This window comes from Labeo rohita, chromosome 4 (genome assembly GCF_022985175.1).
Source record: "Labeo rohita strain BAU-BD-2019 chromosome 4, IGBB_LRoh.1.0, whole genome shotgun sequence".
Classification (NCBI taxonomy): domain Eukaryota; kingdom Metazoa; phylum Chordata; class Actinopteri; order Cypriniformes; family Cyprinidae; genus Labeo; species Labeo rohita.
This window is the reverse complement of record NC_066872.1, coordinates 45504711-45532452: the sequence shown is the minus strand read 5'-3', so window position 1 is coordinate 45532452 and position 27742 is coordinate 45504711. Positions and strand designations below refer to the sequence as shown.

At 36.2% G+C, this 27742-nt stretch overlaps 2 protein-coding genes across 2 annotated transcripts; one reads left to right on the top strand and one right to left on the bottom strand.

Annotated features, from left to right (window-relative positions):
* Positions 1-2363: 2363 nt before the first annotated feature.
* LOC127164011 (uncharacterized) lies at positions 2364-11443 on the top strand. The gene is made up of 4 exons (XM_051107625.1): positions 2364-2488; positions 3238-3411; positions 6657-6906; positions 8079-11443. Exons 2-4 carry the CDS (start codon positions 3355-3357, stop codon positions 9278-9280), a joined length of 1509 nt encoding a protein of 502 aa, XP_050963582.1. The 5' UTR covers positions 2364-2488; positions 3238-3354; the 3' UTR covers positions 9281-11443.
* Positions 11444-11452: 9 nt separating this feature from the next.
* upf2 (UPF2 regulator of nonsense mediated mRNA decay) lies at positions 11453-27740 on the bottom strand. Its single transcript, XM_051107624.1, has 22 exons — positions 27645-27740; positions 26019-26387; positions 24822-25601; positions 23610-23770; positions 23353-23529; positions 23134-23271; positions 22893-22996; positions 22666-22751; positions 22414-22522; positions 22128-22241; positions 21715-21831; positions 21439-21624; positions 21106-21309; positions 19757-20032; positions 18329-18512; positions 16415-16560; positions 16036-16137; positions 15857-15955; positions 14553-14723; positions 13618-13759; positions 13401-13521; positions 11453-12577 (listed from the first exon to the last, which is right to left on the bottom strand). The coding sequence occupies exons 1-22, from the start codon at positions 27647-27649 to the stop codon at positions 12568-12570; spliced, it is 3801 nt and encodes a 1266-aa protein (XP_050963581.1). The 5' UTR covers positions 27650-27740; the 3' UTR covers positions 11453-12567.
* Between the last annotated feature and the right edge of the window lie 2 nt (positions 27741-27742).

Below are 27742 nucleotides of genomic sequence, written 5' to 3'. Positions count from 1 at the left end.
ATTTTAAGTCAGAAGAAAACCATATTTTGCATTGACTTAATATTTAATGAATCATTATTTACTACAAGAAGCAGAAAACGGCTTTTAAATTAACCCTTTTATTTGCTATAAATACATTTTTAATATAGCCTACATTTAGAATTCGAGTTTCATCGCCCTCCTGTGGTGAATTGCGTGAATTACATTAATGCGTTTTTTTCTAGAGATTTAACGCGAGTCAGAGGAAAACCTTGCATTAAAGTATTGTGTGATGATTTAAAAACTTTCCCAGTACCATGATCAGCAGAAAATCTGTCAAATTACCCCTTTTATTTACTAAATATATTTTACTGTAATATACATTCTGAGTTTCATCGCCCTCCTGTGGTGAACTGTGTGAATGACATGAATACGGTGTATTTCGGTGTATAGTTTTATACCCCTGACATGTTAATAATTTATTTACTTATTATATTACTTAATGTAGTCGTTAAAGTGTTGAATATAATAATCTTTGCAATTTTATGCACACTGTATTTGTGAATGCTGTTTCGCAATTTAAAAAAGACTTTTATTTTGAAGATAATTCCGCGTATTCGGTGGTGCAGCCGTGCTCAATTTAGTCTATCAGCGGCAATTAAATATGATTTTAGGCTGGTTTTACAAAACATTAAACCTTCTGAAGTCCAGCGGGGCGTCTTGGAAGATCTTGGCGAGAAAGATGAGCGCTGGTTCTTCATCTCTGACTCTTAGAGAGCAGCAGGGGGGAATCAGGTGCTGGAACTCGCGTGACCTCTGACCCCAAACTAGCCCAGTTTACATTGTCGATGCAAAATTTATTACTATGGCCTTAAAATTACTTGGACACTTCAATCATAATTAGTTACGTCTAACTTACATTGTATTCAGTAACCAAAAATAAAAGCAAATGTCATGGTGTGTAGGGAAAAACAGTCACTTAACAAGCAAAAAGCTTTTTGTTCTCAGTATATTGAAGCTTTAGACGAGATATAAAGGATAAAATGCATGTGTATGTTACGTTTTGTGTCATTGTGTCAAAAAACTGCTCAGTTTTATTCAGAGACTCAAACTGAGCAAAAATATGCAATTTGGTGGAGATGCTGATATCCGTACGGACAAAAAGATAAAATTCTGATGCTTGTAATGTGAGATCAGTGAGATCTTAACAACAATATACTTAAACTTTATATTTCCAATAATACGTTTAAAGATGATATTTCAGTGCTTAGTTTTGTAATCAAAGCATGCTATGCTTTGCTATACAATGATGGAAAGACGAACAAATAAACCTCAAAAGCCTCATCTGATGATCATATTTGATACATTTCAACATGATTTTATGGCTAATCACATAAATCAAGCTGCTTCAGTTCACAGAAAGTGAAAATATTACTAGCAATATGAAAGTTATTCTTACGTTTCCTCTATAGAAAAAAAAAGAAAGATGTGAAGCACGAGCTGAAGCTGAACTTTTGTACAGTAATACTAAGACTTTTTACTTTACAGTCCCGTGTCTGGGTTTCATGGACAGCAATGGCTTTCATGGTGGAGATCTGCTCATAGACAGGTAATGCTTTAAACACCTCCACTTCTGTTTTACTAAAGCTGTAGTGCTTTGCTTTTAGCGATCCACCATATATACAGTTCACATATATAAATCCAGAGCCTAATATTTTTTGTGCCATTTGCAATAGTTTAAAGGATTCTGGAACCTGGTGTCTATGTTAAAATGTCATACATTTTATAAAATAATTACAATCAGTGAATCCATTAATAATAAAATTTGCGTGGGAGGTTTCTTTTGCATAAAGCAAAGGTGTTGGTCATTAAACCCTGTTTCAGATCCACCCCCCCCTTTCATATATTTAATTTGTTTACTTATTTTTTGTTTGTTTTATGGCAATGTATTATGCTAAACATGGAGAATATCAATCAATTTGCAAAATAAATAAAAATGAAATACAATAGCCGTAGTGCAAAATGTCATTGAAATTTTTATTCATTCATTTTAATATTTTATTTTGTGATAAAATGACCTGGATATGAGATTCACACTAATATATGACTCCGATATGAATAATTATCATTTGTATTAATTGGTTGTACAGTTTGTAATAGACGTCACCCGCCACAAGAGGGCGCGACAGAACAGCGTTGACGGCACTGACTGATTTATACGTACAAAAATACAGATGGTCCTATATTTATGAGTCAAATCTCACACTTTTGGTCGTTTTCTTAATTCTAAGAGCTGTTGGCCTGGTTATTTATCCAGTATAAATATATATCAACCACGTGTGCTGAGAGATTTAAGAGGAACCCCGAGTATTCGTCATCATGATCGCGCTGTACGTAAGAGGAGGCAGAACCAGACGAGCGAGACGAGGCTCTGATTTAAACACATTCGCTCACTGTACAGACACACAACTGCGATGACACTCGATTTGTTCGCTTAACTTCCTCTGCTCAGCTGTTTCACGATGTTTGAGTAAGTTGAACTTTTTTCCCCTCAAAATCTTTTACTTTTTACAACTTTTTAGACTTAGGGTGTTTGGCTGAATCTTTTGAAAACGTGTCCAGGTCGTTATTTCGCTACAAAGAAATACATATGTTGTTTTTAATTATCATTATTTAATTATTGAAAACTACAGAAGTATACAGTGTAGTATATATTGCACTGAATTTACCTGATCATTTTTAATTCTGTAATTCAGTAATGAGATCAACGGGGAAGTGTGTTTGTCAGGAATAGTCACAATACAAGCAAGCAAACGTAAAACTTTAATGTTTCTTTAAAAAAATATATAATTTTTTTTTGGAATGAATTGCACTATTACATAATGTTAGATATAAGTATATTGTTACACGTTTCTTTGTATGAAAATGCTGTGGAAACAATTTTCACTCAGAAACTACTAGTAAATTTCACAATTTAGTAACATTACAATGACTACATAACATGACTAAAATATTATTCTGATAATTTTTAAGATTTTGTTTTTCCAATATGCGTAAATATACGTATATTATAATATGCGTAAGTATATTATTATTTTGCACTGAATGTTAAATGATTACTCATTGTGTTTCTGGTGGATCAGAAGTGCTGTAGTCAGACCTCAGGAGACGTGTATGACAAACACAATATTCTTCAGTGATCTGACACCAGCAGCTCTGTGTGTTAGTTCACCTCAACCATTCATTTTTAACTATTTATCTTTACATTGTGTGTTCCAGGTGTATCATGTGAAAGCGGTCAGTTGGGTACGTGGAAATGCTTAGACCATTTCGCACGACCCCTGACCTTTACTGCTCGACCCCTTCACGAGACGCCGAGCCCTGGATGCTGTAAGCATGGACGTTCACATGCACAACAGCCGGACGCTTCACTATGGCCTGAACGACTGTCCTGTGAGTATTAAAAAAACATCAGGACATGTATTGTTGTTATATAAAGCTAATTATAAGCTAAACCCTAACTTATTTATGATTAAAACATATGAAGCCGTTTTTTTTTCCGCAAAGGAAATAATCCACACATTCACAAACACTGATTCATCCAGAAATTGCACAAGCAGAGAAACCAGTTTCTTCATCTTTAAAGCATGACGGGATGCTCATTGTGTTTCGGCGGACAGGTGTGGTGTGTGTTAGATAGCCTTACTCACTGCGTCTCATACGCTGAACCCTCAGAGGAACGTGATTCTGTAGTAAAGACAAGAATGCAGTCGAGCAACATGTGAAACATTAACACATGACATGATCTACACAAAACCAGCAAGTTCCAAATGACACTCAGATGGGTTTAAGATAGGTATCCCTATTATTACCGGGCACACTTAGGATTAGTGATTTGAATAAACCCTAAACCATGTCCGTTTAACGTAAATGATTGCTGTTGCTTTAAGTGATTACAGTTAAGTCTGTGGCATTTTCCACCTGTTTTATTGGTGAAGGTGGATGATAAAAACAGGTGAAAACATTCCACGGATGCACACTGAATGAACTTTTTTTTAATAGTTAGTAGTAGTATGTTTTATTTAATACCATGTCAGCATCTTAGGCTATTTTCATGGCATTATATTACACAAGATTTTTTACATTAACATATGATAAAAATTCTAAAACTTTTTCTGGCAAAATTATACTAAATAACTCTTAAACTGTGTTCTTTTTAATAGTTAAAAAAAAAACAGTAAAACCATCATTAAAATATTTATATCATTTATTTACTAATCTCATTCATTTCGAATAACTAACAGTGAAATAAAAATAAAATTGTACGCAAAAAAGAGGTGTGGGGGGGTAATAAAATTGACGAAAACGTTACTACACTAATAAAAATTAATACAACTTGAAAATGGAAAAAAAAATTATATATATATATATATATATATATATATATATATATAAAAATATTAATAAAACCTATTATATTTACTCAGTGACATTAGTATTGTGGCGGCAACTTTTGCATGTTTAAACACCACTTACATTTTCTTTAGAAAACATAAGTAAACATTATTTTAAGATCTTATACAATTAAGATTTGTCAATGTAGAAAGATTAAAAAATCCAATTACAAACTTGCATTTTAAATATCATTTTTGACTTTTTAAACCATAGACTGAATGAGCAGAATGAGCTCTTCCTGTTGCTTGAATTGTGCATCAATATTTTCAAGTTAAATTATGCAAGTTTCAGTTAATTTTGTAAGTTTACAGCAACAGTATTTTATCCACTTCCTCCGATGGCAGAGTTTTAGCAAGTACAGTAGGTCATCAAGGAATTACGTGCACAAAAATTGCATACTGTGCACAGCTCTGCATATACACTTTGTAAAAATAGTAGTAGTAGAATGCATACCATCCTAATTATTATTTTGACATACTATATTTATATGCCACAAACCATTCAGATGGGTTGATGCACTCTCTTTCTCTCTCTCTCTCTCACACACACACACACACACACACTCAGTCATTTCCTCATGACATGATTGTGCTGACTGTAACTTGATAACCGTTTGAACAAAAGCCTCCAGACTTGTGTTTGAGATAAAGGAATAACACTCAAACCATCAGCTGTTCTCTACAAACCTCGAGCAGAGAAGAAAAGCCGGTCCTGCTTCTGTCTGTTGCTTGTTTTCTGAATATCTAATGGCGCAGACTAAAAGCAGCCCACAAAGGTGATGCAATGTGTGCGTGGAACATCATGGCTTACAGAGGGGCCGTTCAGGGTGAAGGGTGTGTTCGCGGGGCAATGAACAAGCAGCCCACTGTTCACACAGACACACACACACCTGTGCGAGCAGCATGAGTGGAGTCTGTGTTCTGGCGTTTAAGCAGGGAGAGGCACTTCAGCAAGGCGTCCACGTCTGAAACACACTCACATTCACAGCCGATTGATCTCCAGAGGTCATAAAGCACATGCATTGTGCTAAATGAACAGGTTTTAAGATTATGGGAAACAAATTCAGTCATGTAGATTGTAGTGCATAATGCTGCATGTCATAAACACACTAGAGGTTCCCAAACTATTTTTTCAGCTGAAACATTTGAGCTCAAATATTACACTTTACAATAAGGTTTCATTTGTTAACATTAGTGTGTGTGTGTGTGTGTGTGTGTATGTATATGTGTGTATGCATGTATGTATAAGTTTATTAATTTTCATAAATCACAGAATAAAAAAAAACAAAACAAAAAAAAAAAAATTATGAACTTTTTTTTTTTTTTTTAAATGATCTGTTTTTACAAATGAACTCCTCAACATACTCACTCGGAATGCTACTACTAATAATAAATATGAATATAGTTAAAATTATTATGATAAAAGAAATATTGTAATAACATTTCATTATTAAAATCGAAAATAGAGTATTTAAGAATTAACATAATAATTAGAAGATCATTTTATTTTACTTTACAAAAAACTGCAAGGTTACTTGTTAACAGTACATCATCAATAGGTCTAAGGTTTTATTATAAAATATTATACTATATTTACAAAATAAAATAATAAATTTTGGCAGTAGTTTTATTTAAAGTAGGGTTAGAAGTGACTCAAACTTGAATCGGACTCAAGAAATATTTCTTATTATCAGTTGTAAAAACATTTGCCCTGTATTTTAAATGAGCTTTTAAATTTTGGTTTTGTCATTATTAATTTAATATTACCATGTTTATTTCAGTTAGTAACTTACTGTATTAAATGTATTTGAGTTTGCAGCCAAGACAACTTTTAGTTTTTCCATCTAATATTTATACATTTATAATATTAATATTATTTAGATGTTATAATATATTATATTATATTATATTATATTATATGTATATATTTTAGCTGTTTTAGTTCTCAAGTTCACCCTGCTTCATATTTTTGTGGAAACTGTGATGTACGGAAACCTTTGAATAGTAATGTAAGCAAGATTTAAAAACAAAAACAAACAAACAAACAAACAAAATTTTATTAAGGTAAGAGACTTTAAACAGATCAAAACTGAATTTTTGATCAGTTTGATCTTTTATATTGTTTCAAAAGATTTCCATTTCCAATAATTGCTGTTCTTTTGAAATTTCTATTCATCTGTGAATATGTGAAAACATTTTCCTTGGTTGTGTTCATTACTTACTTGACTCTTCATCTCTCTCTAGGATGATGATCTGCAATTCCTCAGTCTGGAGGAGCGGGAGTGTATTTTGTTCTTTGAGGAGACCATCGGCTCCCTGGAGGAGGACAATGAGAGGACAGGAATATCCGCACGTGACCACAGGCTTGCGGTGGAGCGTCCGGCCTCATACACTACAGCTCGACATCCCAGCCCTGTAGATCATGACATTATTGACCTGGTGCACCCGACACCTGACCTCAGCAAACAGAAAGACACGCTTCCCGTCATGCCAGGTACCTGAACACAACCTCCAATATAAACCAATATAAGAATGAATTTGTTTAGCAAATATAGTAGGTCATCAGGGTATTGTATGCATATGATTTGCTTACACAGTTATATATATTGTGTAAACGAAGCATGAGTAGGATGCTAGTACACCATTTCAGACATAAACACAGTATACAAGAACATGTCAGATCAGCAGTAATGTCCAACATGCTGTCATTGCTTTTTTAGCTGTGATAAGGACAAAGTACTATACATGACCCGTATTAATGTTCATAAACATTGTATAGCAAGAGACCAGACAATAGGTCTCATTAGGTATCACAAATAATAGCATAGAATATTTTATACTTATATATGCACAAATTCATAACCTATATTATTGTAGTATCATTTATAGAGTATTATAGTTATTCATTCATATTTTGAATTTTTTTAATGTTCAGTTTACATTTTAATTTGTAATAACATTTTTAAAAAAAAAATTATATTAGCAATTTTGTTACATGCCTTCATGTCATTTTTATGATTTTTGGTAACACTTCACAATCCCACTAGTTCTCACTAGTAAATAAATAAATAAATAAACTAACTAACATTGACTAAAAATGGACAGTTTGTTACGGTATGTTAATGTTAGTTTAATAAAAATAAAACTGTTAATTGTAAATTAATGTTAGCTCAAATCCATTAAATAATATTAACAGACGCAATTTTTGCCTTTAATGCTGTATTAAATGCTGCAGTTAACATTAGCTAAGATTAATAAATGCTTTAAGTATTTTCAGATGTTAGGCCATGTTAAGTAAACCTTATTGTAGTTTTATTTATTTACTTACTTACTTACTTACAGGTAGGAATTAAGTGTGGTTAACATTTCAAATTTTCGTTTAGTTTAGGTTTTTCCATCTAATATAATCTATATAAATTTACACTTTAATATTTAATTAATTTCTTAATTATAATAATTTTACATTAAATTTCAATTAACAAACTAAAAATATTAAAAACATTTTATAACAAACCTTTTCACAACACATGTGCAAATGTTAATGCTGCCTTAAAATTAATGTCAACTTGAATGTGAAATTATCTTTAGTGTATTTCAAGCTTACATTTTTCATTTTGCACCACTGGAAGTGCATTAACCCAACATCAAATGTGTTTTCTTTGTCAGATTTCCAGGAGCTGATTGTACCTCCGGAGACCCATTTTGAAGTGAAGTCGACACGTGACCTGGACGTCCCAGATGGGCCGCAAGAGGAATTTGGACACCAGCCGCCCGCAGGTTCAGTTCCCACCCCGGTAGTAATCGCCAGCAAGATCGCAGAGCATCAGGACACGGGCAGCACGTCTGCGTCGCAGCTGCTCCAGCGAAGACGGAGTCTAGAGTCGCCGACGAACCCCTCGGCCAAACTCGGCCCTCCGACTCACGCCAAGCCCACACGTCTTCCCGATAACATCAACGTGTTTCGGGGCAGCCGCGAACACATTCCCCACTCCATCGCCACCGAAGCCGCCAGCGTGCAGGAGCGCCGGGCGCAGATGCTCGCTAACCTCACCGGTCCGGCGCATCCTTTGGATGGCGGAGAACCGGCCTGCGTGCGCAACCTTCCCATGCGGAGCATTTCGTTTCGAGATCTGACGCCAGATAAGTCTAGGATGGAGGCGCTTTCGAAGCTCGGACTTGTTCAGAGGCGAACGCAATCCGTCATGCATTCATCTCAGAGGGATTCGGAAAGCGTCACGACCGCCAGCACTTTCAACATTACCAATACAGCTAACACTAATGCCGACTTCCAAGCGATAGACACTACAGACCACTGCCAAGCCAAATCTACCCCCGCACCAACTTTGACGAGTGCCGAAGTCACGCACAGTGATTTTAACAGCTACGGCGGTAAGAGCATCACGGTAAACCCCACAGCGTCCTTCAGGGGCGAGTACCTCTCATCTTCGGCGGCCAAGACAGAGTCGTCCGAGGTCCATCTCAACAACTTCGGCGGCAGATCGAGAGTCATGACTCCATCCCAGTCAAACCACGGAGCCCGAACCATGACCATCATCCCGGTAAAAGAGGAAAACGCAAGCTCAAACAGAACTTCAAATGAAGACTTGCCCAAGAGGAAAGTGTCATATTCCGAAGCACCCGTGAAGCAGCCGCCATCTACGGCTCCAAAACCGCAGCGCTACCAAAGTCCGCTGAGTCCCACCGGGTCGCGCCCTGCTCCGCTGTCCCCGGAGTTACGCCGCAAATCTTTGCCAAAGCTGTCCTTCCGCACTCAGGGAGTAACGGTACAGTTTTCTGGGAGGGGAGCTACAGATGAGGCCCGACGTGATGCACTACGCAAGCTAGGACTGCTTAGGGACACGTCTTAAATGTTGAAAAACCCTAGCTAATAATGTGTACACTCTAGTACAGAAACAACTGATAAGCTATCATTTAACCAGTGCCGGGTAGATTACAAGAAAACTTGTAGTTAGTAATGTGATCTAACAGATTACACATTTTATGTAATGTAATCGGACTACTCTTTGATTACTTTTTAGATAACTAGTTGACCTAACGTTTTGAGTAGGATCACTTTGTACCATATTGTTATAAAAATACAAAGAGAAAAGTAAAATAGAATAAATTTCATGAAGACAACATAAATCGCATTAGGGTTTGTAAAGGAACTATAGTGAGTTTGTAAGGTCATGAGAAATTAATAATAATACTTAAAATTGACATAAATCAATAGTTTTACTAAATGAAAACATTTAACTAGCTACATTCCATGTGGCCATTAACCAACATTATTGACTTAATTCTTAACTAAATACTAAAAATCTCAGGTGGACTTTGAATAATTAAGTCAAAAAGGTTTGGCTAACAAAAAAGCATCACATGGCATAAAATTGAGTGCATTAAAGACAAAAGCTTTGAAAAAACACTCTTTAAAAGTGTAATAATGTTTGTACATAGTGGATTTATTAGGGAGAATTAATAAATTATCAATAGTTTACTGACATTTTGTGAATAATATGTAATCTATATTAAAGTAACTGTAGTCTAATTATGAGTATTTCAAAACAATATAATCTAATTACAAGTCTTTCATTTTTAATACCGATTTAATCAGTGATTTCAACCCAGCACTGATTTCAACTAATCATGTGTATGCACAAAGACTATTGGCATTACCTTATTTGTAAGATTTCCAGAAGTTCAGAAGGTCAAAGCAGGATTTCTGATCGTCTGCTGGGCAGCTGGACAAGAACGGTCACCAAACTTGATCCCCGAGGGTCCTGCAGAGTTTAGATCCAACTTGCCTCAACACACCTGTGTGGAAGTTCCTACTATACCTAGTTAGACCTTGATTAGCTGGTTCAGGTGTGTTTAATTAAGGTTGGAGCTAAACTCTGCAGGAAGCCCGCCCTCCAGGACTGAGTCTGGTGACCCCTGGTTTAGACGTTTTAGAGCAAAATAATCTAATATTTAAAGAACCTAAGTAGTTCTCTGAAAACATTTACATTTATTTTTAAACATAGTTGCCTCATGGTCACATGGTTCCAGAACTGAGCCAATCACTTGAGTCTTAATTGTCATGTGACTGATGACACACTGAGTGATGAGTCGCTGCAGTTATGCTTCTAATTCCTACATTTTTGTTCTTTAGTAATACGAAAAGCAAAATTCAAAAACGAATTACATAAACTATTTTTTTTGGGATATTTCCTGTTTTATGTTGACTGTTTCACTTGTATTTCTTTCTCTTCCGTTTTTACTTTCACTTTCACTTCTTTTTTTTACTTTCACTTGTTTTAGTATCTTCTGCTCTTTTTAATAATTGTGTCTGGTATGTTATATCTGAAGAACCCAGACTGTACGCAAGAAATACCTCAAGGGTCTTCCTACAGAAATATCTTATATGTCATCTTTCATGTTTATTTCAGTAGGTTGTTTGTATGCTAATGTTCTACTTTTATTCTCTAAATGTTGAATGGTGGATTTGGACTTTGGTTGTTAGGTGGAGATGTTTCCCTTCTTTCTCTCCCTGCATGCCACAGCCTTCAAACGTGCAGAAGGTCTTGTAAATGTAGGTTTAGTTCCTCCCACACTAAACCACAGCCATCCAAATCTAGATCTGGAACCTTCTGTTAGATTCGCCACCAATCACATGCTGTTGTTTTGTACCTGTGGTGTGTGTAATGTGGAGTCCAGTGTGATTGAGCATGAGTGTGTGAATTTATGTATGAGTGTGTTTGATTTTTTTGATTTTTTAATCTTGCGACTCCGGTTTTTTGCTTTCATTGAAGCAGTTATTGAAGGACACAGAATGCATGATTGTGAACATGTGACACCACTATATAAACACACTTGCATGAAACAAAACAACAGTTTATTTCCACCTCTTTGTGTAAATGTATATTTTCTTGCATTGGTGAAGATCTTTAATTTTCAGTGATTGTTTCTGAATAAATTCAATGAAACCCATCATGGCGTCCGAAGATGTTCAGTTGTGAAGATGTTCCGATGCAAAATAGAGACTTAGAGATTCACAAATGTTCACCAAGTTTGACAGTGACATTTAATCAATCAAATCAATGAAATGACTAGAAAAATCACAAATTCCAAGCACAATACAAACAAAAAGCACAGAATAGAGAAGAACAAAATCAAAAACTGCAGAGCAGTCAATCTCACAAAATCTATGCATTAAGAAATTTAGAAAGAAAATACTTTTTTGCATTGAAAAATCATTTTAAATGACAATGAAACCCCTAATATTGAAAGTACATTTATCAGCTTGAATTGAATCATGTTGTGGTTTTATAAATTTTAATAATGTGTTTGGACAGGATGAGCTGCAAAACTTGTGCTAAAATAGCCTCTGGGAGTGATTTAGGTTGTTGCTATCAATTTCTTGATTTTGAAGATGCTTAAAATCGTCCCAAACTTACAGGCCTTCAGCAGATCAACAGACGTTCACATTTCCTCATGTTCGGCTTAAGCTTATCACCTGAAACCTGGGTTAGATCTTACCTGTTCCGCCCACAGACGCGTGTTTTTGCGTCCGGTTTGACTGCATTCTGATCAGCTGCACTAGTTAGTGAGTTCAGCGACTCACGACGGCTGTAAAACAAGCTGGTGAGTGTTTGACAGCACAGACACAAAAAGAGACATTCTCACAGTCACAGGAAGTCACTTTACTGCAACAGCGAACATGTTAACAGCTGCGTTCAGCCCATGCACGTCTCGCTCAGGAACGATCGCTGCGGACCGGCTGAGGTTAAAGAGAATAAACATCAGGAGAAAGAACAGAACACGTCCCAAAGTTTGTCTGAAGAACAAAAGCACTGAGTTTTCCTCCGTTAGAGTCTCTGTTCGCTCACTATCGAACCATCAAACTGTACTTGGCAAAATAAAACCACCTCCGCATTGTGTGTGTGTGTGTGTGTGTGTGTCTGTGTGTGTCTGTGTGTATCCATGCTGAGACATTTCAGCCCAGCGTGTGTGTGTGTGCGTTCCCGTCTGTGTCCACCAGCTGATGCGGCTCGTCTCTGGTTGCCGTGGTGACGCTGCAGTCAGGTGGGTGTGTCTCCGTCCCAGAGCAGCACCGCTGTCCATCTCTCATGTCCTTCTTGCTCTTTTGACTCGTCGTTTGCTCAGTCTGACATCATCAGCGTCTCCTGCAGTACAGGGTCAAAGGTCAGGGGGTCAGTGAGCAACTCTATTCCAAACACAAGTGAGCTGCCTAACTAGGCTACTTGATGGATGTTCTAGAAGTAGTTATAACCATAATGCGGAGCTGTTGAGGGTAGTGCTACGCAATTTGGGGAAAAATGTAAAAGCAATTTTATTATTTACATAATATTTTTATGTTAAAACTTGCAAGTTTTTAGAATAATAATAAATGCAATACAATATTAATAATAAATAATAATAATAAAACAAAAAAACTAATAAAAATACAAATAAGAAAAATTAAATGTATTTTAATAAAAATAAAAATTCAAATTTAGTAATATAAAACATAATATATAATTAAAATATTTATTTAAAAATAAAATGCACATTTTAAAGTACAAATATTACTAATCTACTACAAAAATATTAAAACAAGAAATATAAAAAAAATTAAAAAAATAATTTTTTTAAAAATATTTTACTGTAAAATAAAATGCAAACTTTGCAATAATTGCACTAAGCCATATATCAGTTTAGGTTTTATTCTGATTAATCATGCAACCTTTGTTGTGAGTTGTTAATTGTTGATATTTTTACTATAATACATAATATTTATAAATAATACATATAAAATATAATAATAATAATAATAATAATAAAATATTAAATATATAATATAATAATTTTACATTTTAATACAATAATAATAAAAAGAAGAATTTCATCTACAACTTAATTTCAGTTATTTAGTATTTAAGCATTTCATGCATTTCTGTGGTCATTAGACAGACTGAGTGAGCTCCTCTGTGTGTGTGTGTGTCTGACCTGCCACCGGTCTTGAATATGAGGTCCGCGTTCGGGGCTCCTTTGGGGTGCTGGTATCGCGGCCGGCGCTCTCTGTTGGTGTTAGCGGGAGCGGGTCTCTGAGCGAGTGACTGCATCATCTCTGAAACAACAAACGGGCGGACGGTCAATCGATCAGTCAACACCAGCAGCTGTGAAACTCTGAGAAAGCAGTGTTCGCTCCCGCTCTGCGTCTCACCCTGATAGTCCTCCTGCTCCTGCCGCTCGTTGATGTCCAGCGTCAACTTCTTCATGCGCATGCGCTCCTCCTGCTCCGCCTGCTGCTGGTTGAAGTGATTCGCCGCCAGATGAGATGACAGCGGCACGTTCAGGATCTTAAACTACAGACACAGACACATCAGGCTTTAACCCTCTTGAAGATCACATGTGAATGAACTGAAATATGAAGCTATAAGGAAGTATATGAGAAAGAATTTTAACAAAGAAAGACAAATATCACTTGTTGAAGCAATTTATTTTTGTTACTTTTTTTTCTCACTTTGCTCTAAGAAAGTATCATTAACTAAACATTTTTTAGTTAAAATATTTTCTAATAGCTTAATTCCTTGTTAAAATCATTTAAATACTTTAGCTTTTTGCTACTTTTTTAGTTTAATTTTATTTAAATTTACTGTGCATATTTTAGAATTGAATTATATTTTAATTAATTAAATATTAAATGATGAAATAATTATTATTAAATTACTCTTAAAGATCACGTCATTTCTGTGGATTAAAAATGGATAAATATTAATGGATAAAATAAAATAAAATAAAACATATTACATTTATTTTACTTATTAACTATAGATACTTCACTTGTACTATTGTTATTATATTTGCACCTTTTTGGCACAGTCTCTCATTGCTCACAGCTACATGTACATGTACAAAAGTATTCTGGCACTACAAACATAGTGAGAAAAACAGAGAGAAGCCAAAGTACAGAATGTCAGATGGATGTCAAGTTTCTGAAAGACTGTGAATGGTTAAAGTGGGTCACTGAGACACCAGCAGAATGAAAACAAAGACGCTGTGTGTTTGTGCTGTAGTTTACACTCCCAAAGCCACATCCTGAACACACCCTGCAGACCCAAACCATTCCTACACACACACGCACACTGTGCGCTGTACCTGCTGTTTGTTGCCCTTGCGCGTGAGCATGACGAACTGCATGGTGTCGCTGATGTCTGCCTCTGCGTCTGCGGTGCAGGAGGGGGCGGGGCTTTTCTTCAGCTGGCTCTTTAACTGCAGGGGAATGGCCACGTCCAGCTGATGAACCTTCACTGCCTCTCCACTGCGCTGCTGCTCACACACACACACATAGTCAACAGATGCATTTATCCAGCTCACACATGAAGACATATGTAGATAAACTCAGATTATGAAGCTTGAATACACATATTTTGCATATTTTTTAATATAAAAAAAAAGATCAATACCACATTTAATTCTTTTCATATTTTTGTTACATTTCTTACTATTTTCTTGTTAATTTTATTTCAATTTATTGTGAACTCATTTATTTAACATTTAATTATTGTGAACTAATCTGTAATTGAATTACATTTTCAATTAATTACATTTTATTTATTTTTAAAGATCATGTGCACTAATTTATAATTAAATAAAATATTTAATTAAATGACATTTATTTTACTTTGCACCAAGTAGCCAAAAAAGTAACAAAAAAACAATTCAATTATTTATATGGAAATTAAATGTGATGTCATTTTTGCACCAATTTAATTGTTAATTAATAATTAACAGTTTATTAAAAAATTATAATGTTAATTTTATATATATATATATATATATAAAATTTAATTGTTTAAATGTATTTTAATTGATTAACAACTAGTAAACACTTTAAATTAAACATGACATTCTAAAAAGATAGAAAGACTGAAATAGTATTTTCTTGTAAAACATACTACAGTAATCTTAATTACTTGCATCGTCATTTAATTTCGACTTTTTGCATAATTTCTTCTTGCACAGCTATATGTTAAAATGTTTAAATATATGTTAAATATTCAAGCTGAAGTGATTATTTTTAATTCCTTTTCATGTTATTTCATACTTGAATGCTGTTATTTTTCTGTGGTTTACAACTGAAAATTGTAAAGCAGCTGTTTTCCATAAAAAGTGCTCATAGTGACCACAGATGTTAAACCCCAAAACTGACAAAAATACACCACCCAACTATCATAAAAATAGACCATATGACTTGGAATAGAGCACACAAGTGCTACTGACTACATGGTGTAGTTTTATAAACTAAAAGCATCCTTCCAGCACTACACTAGCACATATGCAAGCTCAAAGCATCCAGACGTGGACTAAAAGCCACAAAGCTACAAATTTTAAGATGGTACATTTTGCTCCCAAAAGGATGTAGAGGACCTAAAACTCTATGGTCTAGAGAGCTTGTGCACCTGCAGGTTCTCCAGCATCATTTTGTCCAGCGCCTGGATGAAGTCCTCATCCTCGGCACACGCCACGTGTTTGAGCCCTCCGCCGCGGATGGTGACCTCCTGACCAACACAAACAGCAGCGTTAACTCAGACCTCAGAGAAACCACCAAACAGCCGCTTCAGCCTGACGTCACACTCACATTATTCTCTTCATCGGTTTCGTTCTCTTTGTTGGAGTCGGTCAGGTAGTCAGTGTTCTCCTCTTCCTCCTCACGCTCCTCTTCCTCATTGTCTGAGGCCTCCTGAATATGTGCACGACAAAACATACATTCAATAATGCACAAACGTTAAATGTATTTTAATTTGTCTCATAAAAATATAAAATGTATATATTATTTAATTTATATGATATATTTTTATCATTTTATGTATATGCACATTTTTTTTATTTTTCATATGAATTTCATTTTGATTTGGTAGTGACTCGTGTTTGTGTGTGTTTTTCTCCAACTCTGCACATCATCAGTGAGAGAGGAGGTGGGGTTTGCGGCTGTCAATCACACGTCTGAAAACAGTCACCTCCTCCTCGGGTTCATTCATCTCGCTCTCGTTTCCAGACTGCTCCTCGGTCTCTGCTCCTCCCTCATCTTCATCATCATCATCCTCCTCATCCAGAGGTTCGTTCTCACCCATGGCGCTGGAGGAGCGGCCGTCTTTCTCTAATCCTGGACACACACAGGAATGCTGCTACTGACCAAACCAGACCGAAAGGATAAAAATAAACCGGCACTAGAGAATGACTGTGGTTTAAAACCAGCCGGACGACAGACACACATGGCAGCATTCCTCAAAGAGCTATTCTGGGTCAGAGCTGCTTTAACACTGATACTCTTACACTATCTGCAGGAATGCACGGCTTTTTCACAGCACACGTCAGGCATGAAGGCGTCGATGACTGAATGCATGAAACAAACCAGTGTGTCAGTCTGAGGAATGCTGCAGGACGGGGAGAGCAGAAACAAGAGCGGAACAACTAGAAGAACGACACACACACACACTAACACACACACTAGGGCTGGGTGGTTTAATGGTATGTGGGTGTTTCCATAAATAAGGCCACATTTGGCTCTGCAGACTTCAGCAAAACACTGCATAAAACACACTAGCACTAGGCTATTTAATCGGTCTACTCCAGTGGACAACAGTGATCGAATAAAATGGCTAGTCTCATTTGATCACAATCTAAAATCTGAACTGTTTTATAAGATTATAATCTGTTCGGTTTCATAATACTAATTTAGGCTGAGCCTTTAATTGTAAACCCTCCTCCTTTTTAAAATGTTCAGCTGTTTTTGCACTGACATTACATTGATTGATTCATTTGTTATGAATCATATCAGGATTATTACTGTTAACTAACAGTAAAACGATTAAAAATATTTTGTTAAATAATTTAAATAAAAAATAAGATGAGAAACTTAAATTAAACAAAAGTTTAAAATATTGCCTTTAGTGAAATCAAACTGAAGCACTAAAATTACTACCTGAGGAAAAAAAAACTAAACTAAAACTAAAAAAATGAAACCTAAATATTAACATAAAAAACTAAATTGACAGAAGCACAAAACAAAATACTAAAACATTAGAAAAATCAAACCAATTTGAATTAAAACTCAAATTTAAAACTAAAACAAAACTAAATAAAATCAACATACTAATGTTTATATATATATATATATATATATATATATATATAATTTTTAATACTGCCTTGGCAAGTAATTGAAATCAATTTAAGTTGAAGCCCTAAAATTGTGAAATGGAATATTAATATAAAAATAATCTAATATAAAATTGTCAAAACACATATAATTATTAAACTTATTAAAATAAAAAATGAAAATAAAAGCCAATTTAAAATATTTATTTAAAAATAACACTGAAACATATATGAGTCATGTGAAATTTTGTGAAATAAAAGGAAAAGACAATAAAATGATGAAGAATTCATTTGTAAATTACTTCATTCACAGGCTTCATTCAGTTACTTCAAAGACAGGCATGACCTCATATTTATTTAATACACAATTTATAAAATGTATAAACTGCTCATACTGTATGATTCTGGCCATAACACCAACCTCTAACACACACACACTCTCACTCACTCACACACACACACACACACACACGTTTGTTTTTGTGAATTGTGGGGACTTTCCATAGACTTCTATAGGTTTTATACTGACCAAACGATATTGTCTATCCCCTAACCCAACCCTAACCCTAACCCTAGCCCTCACAGAAAACATGTATGCATCATTACACTTTCAGATAAACATCATTTACTATTTTTAATCATTTTTGTCAAATGTCAAAAATTTCAGGTTTTACTATCCTTGTGGGGACATTTGGTCCCTACAATGTAGCAAAAACAAGTACACGCGCACACACACACACACACAAACACACAGTGTCGGACGAGTGTTTTACCTAGTTTGACAAGGAACTCTCTCTCCAGCTGTGTGACTTGAGCACAGGCCTCATCCAGAGACGAGCACAGCTTCATTTTGGGCCGCAGCAGCTCCAGCGTGTCTGTGATCATGTACTCAATGTCGATGGGGAAGGGCTGATCTTTAGTCCACACATCCAGACTCTTCTTCCACCAGATGTACCTCTAAAACACACAAATAAACAGTGTTTCACTCAACTGAACATCATATCTGTAGTTTGTTTCAGTAAGAAGTCTCTTCTGCTCACCAAGGCTGCATTTATTTGCTTAATTAAAAATAAGCAAAACTATTGTGAAATATAGTGAAATATTATTATAAAAAATAGTGTAAAATATTATTACAATTTGAAATAGCTGTTTTTAATGTGACTATCTGTTAAAATGTAACTGATTGCTGTGATCAAAGCTTAATTTTCAGCATCATTACTCCAGTCTTTAGTGTCACATGATCCGTCAGAAATTATTCTAATATGCCGATTTGCTGCTTAAGAAACATTTCTGATTATTATCAATGTTGAAAACAGCTGTGCTGCACAATATTTTTGTGGAACCTGTGATTCACTACCATTTAACAAAAAAAGCAATACTTTCATTCATCAGGGATGCATTATTGTTTAAAACTAACACTAAAGACATGTATAATATTTTAAAAATTATAAAATTATTAAAAAATTTTCAAATAAATGCTGTTCTTTTGAACTAAATAAAATTTAAATCAAACATATCACAAAAATATAAAGCAGCAAAACATTAACCTTAATAATAAAAACCATTGGAGAACCAATGATAGATGATACTTGAGCACCAAATCATACGATTAACAGTGACACATCCGTATAATTAAGAGTTAACGCATTTACTTAATGTGTTTAATTGCCATGATAATAATGTCACAGTGCAAAAGAAAAAATTAAATGCACTAACAATAGGCTTCAATTTCGTTATGCAAATGCAATGTTTTTATTTACATTTTTGTAATTATTCTTGGGAGGTAAGTTATGATGCAGACATTGCTTTATAAGTATGTAATGAACAAACAAACATGTAAACAGCTAATGCATTGCTAAAAAAAAAATAAGACTGAAGAAGTCATTTACCGTCACTGTATTATTTATTATAATATACTATAAAAAAACATAAGAACACACATTTATACACTCTAGTACAATATAATATTTAATTTACAATATTAATAATTACAATATTACTTTCAAATACGGTATGGTGGTTAGTATGGTGGAATTTAAAAACTGGTAAAATTCAATTAAAAAATTTAAAAAATGAAATTCAAATCACTTATGACTTCATTCTATTGAGAGCTCAAGATTTAACACTAGTCACAGCACTTGTAGGAGACGTCACACATGATCACCCATCCGTGATTGGTTGGTCTAAAGACAAACGCTCACCTGGAAGTAAATGAGGAAGCAGTCGAGCTTCTTCTTGCTGGAGCCCCGATCGAAGTACTGTCCGCAGGTGTCCAGCAGGGTGCAGACCAAACGGATGCGGAACAGGTGCTCAGGCGGGTCCAGCGGGCTCGGAGAGCCATCCGTGTTCACGCCGAACGAGATAAAGGAGAAGAGCGTGCGGAAGATGACAGCAGACTCCACCATACGGTAGTTATACAGCTCCCCCAGAAACTTAGCGCTGCTGATCCGCCGCTGGTTAAACTTGGGCTGGTTCACCTGAAAACCAAACACACATCATTGCATTACAAATAACTGTATTACAAATTGTTTCACATTTACAATTTACATCATATGAAGTTGCTTTTTCAATTAAGTAGCATGTTTTTCCTCTCTCTTATTATAACAGCACTAACAAATACAATTAATCTTTTTGGCCAACTCCCCAATGAACCTCACTGTCTTAATCCTGGTCTCAATGTTGATTTAGTGCTTCTTTCTGTCATATAACTAGCTAATATCATTACAAGGTACTACAGAATTAGTTACTATATTAGAACTAAACTGAATCAACATTGAACTAAATAGATATAAATAACCCAAACAATCCTGAATAATCTGTATATCTCGGTTTCTATGAAAAAAAACCTGATAATAATCAGAAATTCTTGAGCAGCAAATCAGCATATCAAAATGATTTATGAAGGATCATGCGACACTGAAGACTGGAATAATGATGCTGAAAATTAATTTTGATCACAGCAATCAATCACATTTTACAATACATTTATATAGAAAAATATTTACAATTTTTAACTGTATTTTTGATCAAGTAAATGGAATCTAGGTGAGGATAAGAGACTTAAAACATTAAAAAAATGTAAAGAATTAAAAACTTTTGACAGGTAGTGTATATATATCAAAGTTCATCAAAGTTGTCCTAAGACAAAAATGGGTTTTGTTTTGGTTTTAGGACAACTTTGATGAAAGGTTTTGATCCACTTCAAATGTCGACTACTGTATATATAGTGCATATATATATATATATATACATACACACACACAAAGTCTTACATTAGGACTAAATATTACAAGTGAATCAAAATTGAGAAATTTATTTCAGTTCAGAATTTTAGAATTTTGAACATTAATAATGTTTCTGTAATAATAATGTTAATGTACTGTAATAAATAATGTTTCTGTAACATAATGTAAATAATTATCCTGTTTATTCACATTGAATGTGTATCAATTCACATTGTATCAAGTGCTATGTAAACAAATGTGACTTGAAGTATTTGAACTAGAAGCAATGCAATAAAGTAGCGGGTTGTAAACACACACACACGCACCTCCATGCCGAGGCGAATGTCCTCCAGCACGCCGTCCACCACATGAATGCCCACGTCCTCCTGATACGCCACCAGTCCGGCCAGCAGGTTGGCCACGCAGTGGATGCTATTGTACTTGACGTTCCAGATGTTGATCATACAGCAGATCAGGTAACTCTTCACATCAGCATCGTGCCAGGGCAACTTCCTCATCTGCCTCAAAACCTACAGACACAAATTATAATTATTATAAGTTAATATTTAGCTCGACGCGGGCCACAAAATAAATTCTGCAAACCTATGCGGTACCCTTGTTATGACGCATCACTTGCGAGAACCGCATATGTGACGCACCTTCTCAGTGGTGACCTTGGACAGGTCTTTATAGAGGAGTTTGCGGATGTACTCTTGCAGCGGCGGCCTCTTCCTACGAACCGTCTTTTCCATCGGCGGTGGGTTGCAGTAGTAATAGGCGTTCTCCACCATAGTCACATAACGCACATCCAGATGCTGAGCCTGTTTCTTACGCATCATTTGCTCCTGTGAACACACACACACGCTCAACAGTGTCAGAAAAAAGAGTGCGGGTGCAGGTTTGCATGTTTGTGTGCTGTATGCGTGAAGACGGACCAGTAAGACGCTCGTGCGCAGGTGAGATTCCGGTGAGCGGAAGAGAAAGCGCCCACACGTCTCCAGCAGTGTGCAGGCCATCTCGATATGATGGTGAGAGAAATCAGACAACAGCATCTGCACAAACACACACACACACACTGTTAGAGATGCTGGAATAAACTTGTGTATTGGGGTTACGACAATACCAAAGTTTCAGCAGTCATTGTCATTATCATTACATGAACTTCAATATCACAGCAAAGCTAAAATGCTAATAAACCTACTTTTAGTTTTACTTATATACTATTATTGTTTCTTTTTTCTGTGTGCATTTTTGTCAGTTCTACTGATGGACTTGCTACTAATGGACTTGCTACTGCTGAGATCCCTAGTTAGTACACACTGTAGGTGTCATCAGATCATCAGCTCACCTTGAGGCAGTGCAGAGTGTCCGTTTTGGAAAACATCTTGAACTTGGCCAACTCTCCGATGAACCTCACTGTCTTATTCTTGGTCTCAATGTTGATTTGGTCCTTCTTTCTGATCTATAAGAATCACACACACAAACACACTCACTTTATGATGTGTTATTTTTGTCTTAATGGTTTCTGGTTTCTGCAGACCCACAAAGCATTTTAGGGCATGCTCATTCTAAAATAGCTTTACCTTATTTGACAGTGATTAGCTACTGTGTGTATTTATGAGAAGCACACTCACATGAAATCTGAAATCTCCTTTGAGCATTGAGCAGAGATCTTCAGCCACGTCAGACATACACGGGTGTAGAGTGGCCACCAGACGAGCGTAGAATGGCAACAGATCCAGCCTGACACAAAGAAATATAAAATCATTATTGCACAGCTACACATCAAATCTGAATGAAAACTTGATGAAGATCAAATGACTGAAAACTCAAGAGCTCCAGCTCCATCTAGTGTTGACATCTACAGATGCAGTAAACTCCCACACCTCTGTCTGGGCACCGTGAAAAGAGCTCGAACCAACTTCCTGCGGTTGGACTTGGTGTTCATATTCATGCAGAAGTCCATCGCAGCCTGAAAACACACAGGAACATGTTTGAATACAAAACAGACACAACAAACCGCCAGCCCTATACAATCAAGCGCTGTTACTGTTAACTAAAACATCAATCAAAAAAATGTTTATGGTACTATTTGTGTGTTTTATTATTTTACCTTGTCAATCAGGTCTCTGTTGATGCAGTTTGGGAGCTGCTGGATGAAAGCATCCACAATGAGCTTGAGATGCGAGCCGGTGCTGGCCTCCTCATCCTCCTGCTCTGTACACACACACGAAAAAGAACAAAGCAACAATTCAAACACTGACTTATGATAATGTGTCTGCACATATAAAAAATTAGTCACTGGGCGAAAAAGGTGCACTGATCAGTGTGTTTTACTGAGAAAGCATGTTTACCTTGTTCATCCAGTAACTTCTTGGCCAGTTCTTCACTTTCAGTCTCATCGGCTGCGTCCAGATCCATCGGGTCATCAGTGATGTCCAGTGCTTCCAACTCCATCTCTAACTCCTCAGTGCTGTTTCCCTCTCGTCCCTCTGCACACAAACAACACATAGACAATTCTATACTGTTTCACATACTAAAAAATGAAATGAAATAAAATAAAAATTCAGTACCTTTGCTGGTCTGGCTGCTCTTCTCATTGTCCTTGAAGAGGATGGCAGGTACAAAAGCCTTCAGATCCACCAGGTTCTCGTAGAAGTTCCGCGCGTCCTCATCCTCCCAGATGCCTCCTTCCAGATCATACTCTCCCGGTTTCCCCGGCGTAAAGATATCAATGCCCGGACCGTGTTCTGCCACACAAATCAACAACAAATTACGTGCATGCCAAGACAAAATCTCTACACAGATGAAGCCGTGCCGGCGGTCGCACCTTCCTGGACGGTTTTGTCCTGAGGAAGTTCGGGCATGTTCTCATCCAGCAGATCGGCCAGCGTTTGAGTGTTTGCCAGCAGCTTCTGATAGGAGGTGGCGAACTCCTCATACTGCTTGTGTCTGTCCTCGCTGAGCTCTCCTTTAGAGTGCAGGATACGCCTGCAGAGAGACACAAAACATTGTTATTATTATTATCATTATTCAGATGCAATTAATGAAAATAACTCCCAAGCTAAAGCAGTAGTAGAAAACACTGAAGCAGAAGAGCAAAACAAAGCATTGTTTCTGAATGGATCAGCTGTACTCAAGGAATCACTAAGTTAATGATTGAATGACTCACTCATTAAAATAGAGACATGCTGCCATCTCCTGGGGGTTTTAGTTATATAGGTAAAGTAACATTTTATTTTGCAATATTTTCATAACCATTACTTGTGTGACTTGGAACTGTAATTTAATTAAATGCATTTATGGCAATTCTGAGCTTCCTTACACAGTTAAATGTGTAAATATCAGTATATATCAGTATTTTAGTTTTTATTAATATTTTTAATTCGTTTTTATTTTTAGATTTTCTCATTTTCACTTTAGTTAAAGTTTTTTGTAATTTTGTTGGGTGTTTTGTAATTTTTTTTTATCACTTTTGTTGTATCATAGTTTTATTAATATTTTTCATTAGTTTCTATTTTCATATTTTCTGTTTTATTTTCCATTTTTAATTTTTTGTCATGTTGTTGGGTGTTTTCATCAATTTTATTAGTTTAATTTAATTTAATTTTTTATTTTCATTTTCATTTTCTCTAAAGTTTTAGTATTTTAGTTGGGTGCTTTTGAAATTTTTGTTAGTTTTAGTATAGTTTTTATTTATATTTGGAATTTTTTACGTTTGTCATTTTTGTTAGTTTTACTTTATTATAGTTTTTATTAAACTAATTATAGTTTTTATTATTATAGTTTTATAGTTATTTTATTTTTCTATTTTCATTTTAATTTTAGTTAAAGTTTTAGTAATTGTCTTGGGCGTTTTACTTTTTGTGATGCCAATAACTGAGCAATTCCAAATGATTCTCACCCCAATGAACCCTTTTTACAGACTTTTACGATGCATTTCCAGAGTTATTTATAATGGTACATTATTAACACTGTGTAAACTGAAGATTTCTGCTTCTGAGAACCCTAAAATGCCAAAAGGGTCCATATATGAACTGACCTGTTCTGTCTCTCGATGTTCTGCAGCTCTCTGTGGTCTTTCTTCAGGTGTTTGGTGAGTGAGGTGAAATATTCTCTCAGCAGGTTCTGGAATGGCTGCTGTTTCTCCGCATTAATGATTTGACTGGGAGGGAAAGACAAACCGAACTTCTCGGCTGCGTTCTTGACCTTCCGCGGCACCAACCCGGCGATATCGTCTCCGCAGTGCTTGCAGAAGCTGATGATGACGGAAACATGAGTGTGCGTTTCTCGGTCGGCGCCGATGATGTTCTTCAGCTGCTCGTAGATGAGCGACAGCCCTTCTTTATCCGTAAACAGACCAACGATGGTGAGCTCGGCAATGAAGCGCAGGTCGGTCCGAAGTTTGCTCACGTTGGGTGCCTTCTCCTCCTTCCTGGCCTCAAAGTGTCTCTTCCAGGCGGCGAGCAGGAGTGGTGCGAAATCGGCGTAGCGCTGGTGAAAGAGGGAACAGAGATGCACGGCACAGCCCACATCTGAGATCTTCAGCTTGGCCTCCACCATGGAGCTCACGGCCTCACCGATGTACTTGCTGAGGTTGAGCGAGTCAAAGTCCTGCGACAGCGAGCCGCGCTGCTGCTCCGTGAGCGTGCGGAGCTTCTTGACGAATGCCGTGTTCTTCTTCAGGCTGGAGTCCAGGCGACTGAAGAAGGCCTCCTCAGGACGCGTCTCCTGTGCATGCTGGTTTTTTGCGCGTAACTCCTTCCTGCCGTGGTGTCGCTCCCACGCCTCCTGCTGGAGCTGTTCGGCCTCCTCCTTTTCCCTGATGAGACACAACGAGCAAACTGTGATTTCAAAGCATAAGTGTTATTTTAGTACCAGAGATGAGATACTATTCTAACTTTTTATTAATAGATTAAATTAGGATTTATTTAAATTTTTTCTTCTTTTTTTATTTAAATTTCTGTTAAATAAAAGTTAAATAAAATGATAATAATAAAATACTAATAATGACGTTATCCTTATTATTAATATTACTATTATTATTATTTATTTATTTTATTTTGCAAGTAAAAAAAATACTTTGTAAAAATAGCTGTCCTGTGCGGATGTTTTTACTAGAGGCAAAAAACCCACCTTTTTACATTAACAAAAGCAAATGCAAAAATATCAAGTTATACATATAACATAATCAAACTTGGAAAAAAATATAGAAATTTGTTCTTTATTGCCCTCTTACTTCAGCTGTGCAGCCTCTTCCTCTTTCTGTCGTTTGGCTTCCTCCTCCAGGAGCTTCTTCTCCTGCTCCTCCTGCTGTCTCTTCTCCTCCTCCTCTTTCTTCTTCTGCTCCTCCTCTGCCCTCTGCTTCTCCTCCTCTTTCTTCTTTCGCTCCTTCTCCTCCTTCTTCCTCTTCTCCTCCTCAGCCCGTCTCTTCTTATCGTCGGCCGTCTTGCCTCCGTCCTTCTTTCCGCTCATCTTATTCTCGTCTTTGCTCTTGTCGCGGGACGCGGCGGCCTGTCTGTCTGCGTCTCTGTCCTTGTTGCTGAAGGAGCCCGTCTCCCTCTCCTCCATGTTGACGGACTTCTTGCGCTCAGCAGGCATACTGCTACTGCAAAACAAAACAGAACAATAATACAAATGAAAGCGTATCTCTTAATAATTGTAAAGATAGAAAGTCCAGGATTGTGTTTTGCATACTGCACTCTATACTGTCAAAAATATTGCATTGAAACATATTACACTATAGACCGCATACTGTTTTTTTAACAGATATTTTGCACTTTTAATCAAAATTTTTTTTATATTTTACTTATAAAGTTTGCATTAAAAATATACTGTATAGGCTACACAGCATATCTAAAAAAATATTTTGCACTTTTATTCAAATGTTGCATATGGCATTCTGCTTTGTTAATCATATTTTGCATTTTTCGCACTTTTTATTATATTTTACATGTATACTGTTTCGCACAATACAATTTTGCGTTGAAAGCTATTATCAGATCAAACTCATTACGAGTTATTAGCAATGTCAGACACTCTGGATAGTCTGTACCGTTACTACTGCATTGTGGGATACATCCCAGCCTGCACCTGTTGTATAACGCACATTTTGGCCCTGCCTTGTTTGTTTATTTCATGCTCACAGAAAATCTGCATATAATAGAGAAACACTGCCGTAGTCCCGGTCAGGTGGTCTCAGTACCACTCCTCCTCAAACACACCTGTCAGTCACACTCAAGTAATCAGCTCCTTCAGGTGTGTTTGATGATTTATTAAGACTGGACTCTGCAGGAAGCGGATTTCCAGGGGCAGAACTGAACATGTCTGATCTACATGCAGGACTACAGCTGATCGGAGGCACATGTGGACTCAAATTCAACCACGTTCCGGTTCCGTTCGCAGGCTCAAACAAGCGAAACATACACAAACACCCTTAAAACACATTCACGCACATATCCTACTTTGTATACCGTTACTTGACGTAATAAAGTCTCTCATTTACAAAAAAACCAACGAACAAACAAATCGACCAAATAAAAACAATCAGCAACAGCTGCATGAATAAAATCCGACCAAATAAATAAATATCCTCATATAAATATTGTCTGTCACTGTCATCTGAATACAATGCCATTTTGTGACGTGCACTTCATATATAGCAGAAATTCGCTCATTTTAATGAAGCGCTTTCATGTTTTAACTGAGTGTTTATGAATTAGCATTAGCCGTTAGCTGTTTGAGGCCGCTCATATGTCAAATATCAACACGTTTATGCCGCAAACAGACGGAAATAACATAAACCAACAAGTTTTCTGTCAGTCATGTGAACACAGTTGTGTTTTGAATGAAATGTCAGTCTTACCTCATGTGCTTGTGTTAATATTCATAAGTTTAGTCTGTAAATGACGGCGCTGGATAGTTTTCAATATTAGGACCCCTGAATGTGGCGTCCCCAAACAT